The sequence below is a fragment of the Arctopsyche grandis genome, chromosome 2 (assembly GCF_051622035.1).
Source record: "Arctopsyche grandis isolate Sample6627 chromosome 2, ASM5162203v2, whole genome shotgun sequence".
Taxonomy (NCBI): domain Eukaryota; kingdom Metazoa; phylum Arthropoda; class Insecta; order Trichoptera; family Hydropsychidae; genus Arctopsyche; species Arctopsyche grandis.
In genome coordinates, this window is record NC_135356.1 from 3790672 (window position 1) to 3801576 (window position 10905).

Sequence of the window (10905 nt, forward strand, 5' to 3'; positions counted from 1 at the left end):
GCTCTCGTCATCTTTCGCAACGATACTATCGATTATGTCATTTAACCTACGGTTGCCAGGCGTCCCCCCGAATAATCGGGAATGTCACCAGTTTTAAGTCTCGTGTCCCCGTGTCCCGAACAAACCTCTCGGGACGCACAAATGTCCCGGTTTACTACTTTTTAAATTCCTACACATGTTTCTTAACTCAGAATTAACATAAACTATAAACAAAAAGTCGATGTCTGAACCACACAGTCTGGTAAACACTGCAGCAATATTCAACAATTAACTATTTGTCTCTGTCTAGGGCCTACAAACCGGCTTTTTAAGGTTTTCTTTAATTAATGTTTTTTCCCTCAAAATTAACAATTATGAATTTCAAATTTAAAAATTAACAATTATGATCAAAATAAATGTGTATAAACGCTCTTAGATAATAGGCGTATATTTCTTTGAACAAAAAAAAAGCTACATTACTTTCTTTCTTGAACGGTTTCTTTGAGATTTAGTAATGGACCAGGTCATAAACCAATAAAATATTATTGAAAGTATGTATGTAGTTTCAATCACCTACCCAATTTCAGGTATAGAAAATATTACTACAAGTCCTTGTACTTGAAAACATCAAAAATAGTAGTCGTTAACTCAAATGATTTATGGCAAAATGCATAGGAATTTCCGAAATATAATTGATTTTTCTTCGAAAGAATTGGAAGCCCTTTAAATATTGAGGCCACATACCTAGTTTTATTATGGATTTAAAATGTTCGTGATATTTCAAATGAATTTGTTTCCGAAGTTTGCAACGGTTGCTTTTAGATTTGTTTACAGATGCGTAAAAACAACGTTGAAATCTCTTTATCTACATATGTATATCTTTGAATCTCAGCAGTTCTTAATAGCTAATTCCACAATTATAGTTTTTCTGTGAGGTTACACATTATTTTTTAAATAATATATTCTTGATAGTAGCTTATTTAAATCATTTAATTATTTGTGCGTATTTAGGATCTGCCATTTTACGGCTGTGATATATGTACAAATACATAATAAAAATTGTAATATTTGTAATAATAATATATAGTAATGATCTTATGAAAGTTCATAATATTTATAACTTACATAATTTAATTTATAAAAAACTTTTTTTTGCATAATATATTATATACATATTTACATTTTTTTTCGATATAAAAATTTTAAACTTAAAAAAAATCTTATTTTTCTAAAAACCGGTGAAAGCCGGCCAACCGGCTTCTTATTTGTAAAAAAACCGAAAACCGGCTTTTTATTTCGGGTGGTTTTTTGGAACCCCTAGTCTCTGTCTTATACTTTCTGGAGAACTATGTGTAGAAGATTCAGTTCATTCATTCAGAATCATCAGAATGATTCATCACACGCAGACGTGGAATAGATACCGTCAGAACAGAGAGAGAGAGAAAAAGATTTCTGTTATTTTGCTAATATTGAATATAAAAAGCTCAAGAAAAAGCATTAAAAACCTTATTAGATTTTTTCACTAATCCTCTCAGTGAACTCTATCTTTGGTTTCGTCATTGTAATTGTAGCACTTTTCATTTACTTATATAAGCATACATATGTATATTAAAAATAGAAGGAAAAAAATCAATTATATATATGTTTATTCTAAATATTATCACTTCGATTGAAAATAATATCGTCGAGGAATTAAGATCGACACTCTTAAAACCATGTATTTTATCTTTTTTCAACGATATTGTTATTTTATTTTATTTATATATTTGTACCAGGAAGGCCAAATCCAAATCGCCTTTCTGGCCAATTACAAAAAAAAAACTAATAATCACTGAATAAATATATTATTAATCTAATATATAATTTCGAAAGAGACTTTGTATGTAAGTTTTGGTTTGTAGAATCCGTGACGTTATCGAAAAAATCAAATTTTCTATGACGACGATATCGATATCGTTTTCGATTTCGATACCTTTTTAGTTCCGGATCCCCGGATTCCTGTTTCAGTTCCAATTCCGATTTCAATTCCGATTCCCGGTTTCAATTTTATTTCCGATTCCCTTATATATATATATAAAAATAACAAATTAATGTTTACTATTAGATTAGCCATCTTTTAGCGATTTATACATATACCTAGCGAAGCCGGGTAAAACCACTAGTAATAAATAATTATACGATGTATATCGGAATATAATTATATTCAAAAAAATGGAAACGATGAGTAATACTTTGAATACAACTCCACGATTATTTTGATGTAGAACTACATATGTACGCCTGTTCATGACGGTATATGTATATTAACGGTAACTACAAAACCCAAAAAATGTCAGAGAACACAAATATAAATCCAAGATTATCTCCGGTATAGCAATAATACTTATGAACATCATTAGATAGAAAGAGAATGAAACTTTGTAACAATAATGTTTGGTTGGCCCGTTGACTTATAGGCGGTTAGTAGTTTTGCGTCAAATTTATGCGAAAAAAGTGTACAGCTTTATATCAAGTCACGTAAATGACTGTAATACGCGGAACTATTGTAAATTCCTACGATGTTCACGAAGTAAATGAACAAGACAACGATGAAGAAATATATTAATGGATTATTTTAAAACAACAACTTTAATATTTTCATTTCCGCAAAAAATCCTAGCTAGGGCGCGTGATTTTACGTTTAAACCACTTCGGCCACGTAATTTAATTATTGTTATAATTAGAGGTAGGATAGTCACAGTGCTATCCATTGTTCGGCAAACCTTTAACAATGCATTTACAACCTTTGAACAATACACGGCCCCCTCAGGCTCCGGTGACTAGTTATAATGCTGTACGAAATAAGTCACATGAGTTGGATCCTTTTTTTAAATTATATATGCGTTCCTATGTATGTATATATATAAAACATTTAGCATAATCACTTTCGGGTGAATATTCAACATATAAGTTAAATTAAAAACTACATATGTCACAAAGAAATAATTGACATTTTTGATGTATTAAATGTATTTAAAAATCAATATAAGAGACTGCGTCAATCTCTAGCTTACTAATTTTTACAAATTGTATTGATTTAAAAAAAATAAGTTAGATTATATTAGCGTGAGGCTTAAAACGTAAAACAATTTCTTTATTTTTTTAAATCATTTCTTATTTAATTATATAATATTATTACAATATAATTCAATACAAGCTCTTTAATAATATTACTTTTAGTTTTGGTGTCCATAACATGACGTTGACAATTACTTTTATCGTTTAAAAAATATAAACTTCCAATAATATAAAATATATACGTATTCCATAAATAAATTAATAATATATCATCCACTTACGTATTTTATATTAAAATTTTATTAACGTAAATATTTCAAAACGCGAACTCAAAACTAACAAAAAATAAATGTCAAATTCTACTGACCGCCATACGCACGAACAATGTGGTATTTCTTGACCAAAATGCAACGAGAAATTGAAACGAAATGTAATTGGCAATTGCGGTGAATGCGATAGCATGCACATTTTATGTACATAAGTCTAATGCTAGATCAGTTCGACTATTTTTCCAAATAACTGATAATAAAATTCGTATAAAAGGTTCGGTGATTATTGGTCACAAAGCGCCCGCCCAAAAGTCACTAAAAGCTCTATAACGGAACACCTGTCAGCCGAAAAGTCCATCATACTAACGATAACTACCACACTAACGAGAACTCAAATATTCCGTATTCGCGATTTTCATGGCAAAAATTGTCTTTTGGGCGATCGTGATGTGACTAATAATCCAAATACCATTTTAAAAACACCCCACTTCAAATTAAAACAAAAAAACAACAACCCTTACGTTTAAGACTAAGATAAAATCTCAACATACATATGTATATGTAGTTATATTATGCGCAGTATACCGGATTCTACAAATGTATATGACACCTCATAAACAACGATAATTTATTATCATTACAACGAATTTATTATTATATTTTCCGGTAGGTGCATATGTACATATTCACAGAATGATTGATGCAACGTGGTCAAAAATTGGGACGTGAAAATTGCTATTGTACATAAGGTCGTAATCGCTGTAATTTAAAATAGTAAATTACCGATAGAAAAAATGTTTTCGTATATATGTATTCGATTGTATAAATATGTATGTAACATCATGACCGATTATGTTTTGACGGTTTCGTAGGAAATGGTAGACACAAACGATGGACTGAAATTCCCAATGACTTTCAGACCAATTTAAATACACACGCGGCCGAATACATTACAGATATGCAAAATATATAAATAAAAAAAGGGGGCAAATTATCGCGTCGAATTAATCAAAACATGTCACTTACTTTATCACCGTCTGTTTCATGTTGGAAACGTCCTCGTTGCGTTCGACGAAAATTTTGACACTTTGACTTTATCTGAAAAGAAATAGAACATGATAGGTATTGAAATATTCGAGTACTATACGATATAATATACTATGTGTTATGTACAGTTATGTGTGAAAGTTTTTGAGATCCTATGGTGTTCAGCACGTGAAAGTTTGCATCGAATGGATTTGCGACAAATCGGGATCGTGTGCCGATTCGAAAGCCGTCTTTGAGAAACATATATTTAATCAGCTCGAAAAGATAATATGTAAGTGACAGTCGGTTGTGAAAGGGCTATCACAATTCAAATATCGAATGGTATCAAGTTTCAAATGCATAGGAAAACGTGTACATTAGAATTCAATAGTATTCACTAAGTATACTAAACTTTAATTTGGTTACTTTGGTAACACATACATATAACACTGTTCAACAAATGACGACTTTTTTTTTTTTGGTTCAGAGACGAGATATGACTTTTCTTATAGATCTTAAAAATTAAAAATACTTTAATAAATTAACTAAAGTTGAATAATTCGTTTTTGTGTGATATATGTATGTATGTACATATTAGTTATAAGCGAAAATGAATATTGGTAAAAATTAAAGTTCAATTAACTAGTGATCAGTAACTGTAAATGACTTGTACATATGTAATATTTAGTACAGACTCTTTTATATACATATATCAGCGTTTCCCAACCTGTGGTACTAAGTAATGGCGGACATGCAGGAATGAATGATTTACAATCATAAAAATATAAATATTTTCTATATCTTATATATAATTTCGAAAGAGACTTTGTAAGTTTGTATCTTTGTTTGGGAACTTCGAAAACAAAATAAAATTTCCATGACGACAATTCAATTGGATGAATATTATATTTTTTTCGATTAAAATAAATTTAATAAAAAAACAAATGAATATACATATACTATTAGATTTCTCTTCATATATTTTAGAGCTTTCTCTTCATATATTTTAATAAGACAAATCTAGAAATTGATTGAATCCAGCTCCAGAATTAAGGGTTAATCTCACATCATTTGAACCAAATTTAAAAAAAACATACAAATATGTCAACTAATTTATTTTGTAAGGCGATTTAATGAAAAGAAAACATATTATATGTACTTTGTAATTTTTTGTTTTTATAAAAAAAATCAATAATATTTTTATTATCACTAATACAATTATGACAAGATAGTAGATAAATATATTAAACTTTGAGCATATTACAATTGTGACTCAAAAAAATTTTTTTCCATAAAATTTTTTACCAAAACAAATCTACATATTGCGTGTATCCTGTCTTCACATTCCTTACCATGCAAATACTATATATAATAATTACTTTTGCAAACACAAATTTCATGAAATACAATCATTTTTAAAATGGTGGTACAATTTAGCGTTATGTACTACCAAGTGGTACGCGAGTCAAAAAAGGTTGGGAAACGCTGATATATATTATAATATTCGGGTGTTATGTGCACCTGAATATTTTTAAATGTTCACTATGGGCGAAAAATACGTTTAGCGAAATATGTACATGCATATTATAAATTACATTGTAAATATATACAGTTAACAAACGTGGAAAAATTGCGAATCATTTTTATGGACTTGTTTTTGTGCTTATTAGTGTTTGTTTCAATGTTTATTTCTCAATATCTGTATAAGTGCATATCTGTATAAGTTCTGACAAAAAATACTCGTTGGAAATTTAAATTTGGAATTCTTAGTACTCACATCAAGTCGTAAATACATATAAGAGATCGAATTCACGATAATCGAACCTTTTCAGAATACCTAAACTTTTCAACAAATTCGTTCGCATTCATTTATTTTTATTAATCATCATAATCATCTACAGCCACTCACCATCCACTGCTGGATGAAGGCCTTTCCAACACGTTTCCACTCGTCTCTGTTTTGCGCAACTTTCATCCATCTCACCCCACACATTTTCCTAATTTCGTCTACCCATCTTCCCTGCGGTCTTCCTTTTATCCTTTCACATTCTCTCGGGTACCATTCTAGCACTTCTTTTGTCCACCTTTCGTCCATTCTTCTGGCCTAGTGGCCCGCCCATTGCCGTTTCAAACTCTTTACTCTATCCACTATGTCCACAACCCTTTTCATACTTCTCACCCACGTATTCCATTTCCTGTCTTTCCTCGTTATGCCGATCATACACCGCTTCATACTTCTTTGAGTGCATTGGACTTTGTGTAGCAGTTTGGCGTTCCATGTCCAAGTTTCACATCCATACATCGTCACTGGCAAAACGCATTGATCGAAGATATTTTTCTTCAGACAAAGTAGCATTTTTGATTTAAAAACCGCACGCATTCGTCCAAATGCACTCCATTCTAATTTCACACATCTCTGAATTATTCTTCTTCACTACCAGACAAGTGGGTAAAACCTAGATAAGTAGTAATAAGTTTTCTTCAGGCAGAGTGGCATTTTTGATTTAAAAACCGCACTCATTGTATTAAAGCTACATAAAATGGTTCGGTCCATTATTTTGAATATCCTGATTATCTAATAGTTAATACAAGTCTTATTAATTGACAAATAAGTTTCTAATCGACTCTCATAGCTAGGGACTCGTCTGCTAATAACAATAATATGACCAATGTGACCTGACTGACAGGTTGCCCCAAAGTGTCACACCAGTCTTACAAAAAAAGAAAATAACAATAAAAATGACCAATTTCATTCAAATAGACTCGTGTTGAATTTCATGAAACTGACCGGCTCATCAACATGACAATTGAACAGGTCCAAATGTTCATCTGTCACATTAAGGAACCGGAAAGCCTTTACAAGAGACGAGTTTTTGAAAGCATAGGTTGCTTTCGCAGGAATAGGTTGGAAAAGTAAATGATGACGCAAAGCTCTACTGCATTCAGGCGCCGAAAATTTAAATTCAAATAAAATCGAAGGGTTGTTAATTCTTCCCTATTCTTCTTTGTATGTATTTACGGCAAGAAACAGGACCAATAAACCGCATTTAAAGAAAAAAAAACGATTATAAAACGTCCGGCTGCGTTCGGGAAAAAACTTTAAGGGCTACTGTCAATTGTGGAAATCACAGAATACATGATGTACGACTTTGTTCAACTTCTTGCTACAGTGGCTACCCATTCCATTCAGTATTTTTTTACTTTTCAATATTTTAAATAAGTCAATATTTTACTTTTCAAACAGTATAATCGAAACAATGCTTCGTGTAGATAATGGATTTTCGTTGTGTGTTAACGACATATGTACATACATACATACATATTTGGGTTCGGTGATTATTGGTCACAAAGCGCTCGCCCAAAAGTCACTAAAATCTCTATAACGGAACAACTGGCAGCCAAAAGTCCATCATACTAACGATAACACGATTTTCACGGCAAAAATTGTCTTCTGGGCGATCGCTTTCCAACCTATTTTCCAATTTTCCAACCTATTCCTGCGAAAGCAGACGCTTTCGCAGGAATAGGTTGGAAAAGTAAATGATGACGCAAAGCTCTACCACATTCAGGCGCCGAAAATTTAAACTCCAATAAAATCGAAGGGTTGTCAATTCTTCCCATTAATAATCCTCCAAAGAAATATATGGATATGGGAATAATTCTTCTCGAAGATAGTGCGTATATGTATAGTTATATATGGTACGGCAAATTGTTATTGCCCCTAGGGTTAAATTATCACGTGTCTCGTATTGTTATAAATTGCACAATTTGTCCGCTCGGTTGTCGGACATTGTTTTTTATTTTTATTTTTACACATTTGATCCGATCAATTCGCGCAATAGATCCACCGACACCGTAAACGTGACCTTAGCGACTTTTTTTTAACAACGCCAAAAACGTTTTCAGATTTATAGCACGTGCCCGACGCGAATGCAGAAGGTTGTCCCACTTTTTCAGCGACGAACGAAAGTAGGGACGCCAACGAGAGTGCAAGCAAACGTATAAAAAAAAAATCGCAAACCAGTGAAAGTACGACGAGTGAAAATATGTACGAGTACATCGACGCCGACTGATTAAATGTGCCATTTTAAATGGCGCTTTGGTCGTTGGCTTGTCTTTTTTCTTTTTCTCAGCCGGACCACAATGTTTTAACGAAGATAATAAAGCAATATAAATTCCATTCGTGCGAGACGTACCTGTGTATCTGTTCACATGTGCCAGGGCACCGTTTTGTAATTAGTCGTGAATAATCAATGGTGGATTGTAAACGATTCGCGAGGACACTTACGAATTCGCTAACTTATTAATTTCGATTTTAATACTTTCGCGGACACGATTTAGGATCGAGTAATTTTTACGATATTTTTATTAATTAAATTTGGACCATTGTGGCATTACATGAGACCCTAATGCGCCGCAATGGTCGAAAAATACATACATACATATACAGACAATAAATTTATACATAATCATAATTAAAATCTGACAAATCGAGAGGGTGGCAGAAAGACAGATAAATACGGCAACTTATCATTAGACGTCAAGATGGTCAAAATTGTAGCATTTTTTTTAAAACTTGTCTATTACGATTATTTTTCACCATCGATACTGGCTGATTTGATTTGAATATACATATATTGTTGACCAAACCGCGCAAAATGGCAAAGTTTCAAAACGATCGGGAGAATGTAGGATATCAAATCCAAATGTTGTCAGACGAATGAGTGAAGGCAAGCTTAGAAGAGGCTTGTAATAATAAAAAAAAAACAATAGCATTATAGTAATAGCAGATGGAGTAAAAATATCAAATAACAAAATACAAAATAGGGAATGTCTTGTACCTATGTACATATAGCCAGCACCAATATATGAGAACCAGCTGCAAATACAAAACATCCCTGCGGAGTGTAGATGGAAGAGAGAAGATCAAAATACTTCACATTCAATTATGAAAATAATGATGAGTGCAGGCTACCAGACAAATAGGTTAAAATAATCTGCGATAAACTGCGCTCACTGAGGTGGAAAATATCACATTCAGGCTCAGCAGCAGTGGTTTTATTGATAAGTCGGGTATAGCTCTCGGAAGAGGAGCCATTCGATAAAGAACTGTGCGAGCAGGAGGTACAACCATCGAACGATGATGACTATCACGCACATAATTATTACGGACATACATATCACCCAAATATGTACATATGTACGTCGGCGTAGTGTTCTTTCGGTTAAATGTCCGTTTGGTCAAATGTCCACTCGGCCAAATGTCCAGTCGGTCAAAAATTCGCACACGGATATTTCAATGGGTGATTTTGGAAAGGAATTGATACACGAACCACACCCGAGGTTATTGTCGCTACCGGTTTTAGTATGCATATCACCCTTGCGGTCGATTCACATCGCTCCCTCACTACACACCCCTCGCGCTGCCTCCTCATTCCATCCCCAAACGCTCGCCCGGCTGTACAAATGAGCATATGTACGTATGTGTGTTCACGGCGCGATCTCCAGCATTCTTATGGACTTTTGATAATTGTAACAGTACAATTTTCATGAAACAACATGAAATTAGATGACGAGTGATTTTGATTTATGTACATATGTGCATTATTATCATACAATAGGAATTAAAATTAATTTATTTATACATGCATTATAAAATGTATACAATATATGTACATACATAGCATCGATTGCGTCAAAGACGAGACTTAACAATAAATAATTATAAAAAGTAAACGTAGACATGTACGCATGAATGTAGGTATATGTTTGTATACATGCAAACGAACATTTGAAAAACAGATGTGCGGAATGTGCAACCATCATAAAAATACACAACGAGACTTAATTTAATATTCCAATCGACAGGGAAAATTTATCTATATAATTATAATTATATATAATGTTATAATACATTTAATGATAATCGAATCATATATACATATATACACAACACGATGTCGATTAGTCCTTTTCGATTTTGTTTTTTTAGTTTTATTGGTTATCATATCAATTAATCAACATTTAGAACTTATGTATATTATACGGGATGCACTTCAGATCGATACACATATTTACACGGTACAAAGTCATACGGTTTCAAAGATAATCCCGGTTTTGTAACATTTTTTTTAAAAAATCCCAAAATCTCGTAATAATACCGTGGCAATATAATAATCAACGGTGCTATATTTATTTATTTATTATTTTCGGATACTCTAATATGTATTTATCCCGTGTATAAGTCAACGAGTATCTAGACATCTCGGAAACTTTAAAAAAGTAAAGTTAAATTGACGAAAAGCGTTTCTTTCATGGTGAATTTCGGGCTTACAAGGAATTTTCCAAAAAAAGTACAATACCCCAAGATGTTCAAATATAATACTTATGAAAGCCTCTCTGGTATTTGCCCTCTCGAATGATGTATTACTTGCCTAACTGTGCTAAAAAACATTTACTAGCCACTGTGATGGACGAAATGTGTGTTTTAAGTTAAAATAATGCAAAATCTGCCAGTTTAATATTGTAATTAGCCATAAAAATCATTTTATCGTGTATTAAACGTCGAATAATA

The 10905-nt window shown here is 32.3% G+C and overlaps 1 protein-coding gene across 2 annotated transcripts in view; it reads right to left on the bottom strand.

The window, feature by feature from the left end:
• Nep2 (M13 family metallopeptidase neprilysin 2) overlaps positions 1–10905 on the bottom strand; it is a 65572-nt gene that overhangs the window by 33015 nt on the left and 21652 nt on the right. For both annotated transcript variants that reach the window (XM_077446393.1, XM_077446392.1), the window contains exon 2: positions 4332–4403. In XM_077446393.1, the coding sequence (XP_077302519.1) occupies positions 4332–4351 (20 nt within the window). In that variant the 5' untranslated portion in view covers positions 4352–4403. The remainder of the gene's footprint in view (positions 1–4331; positions 4404–10905) is intronic.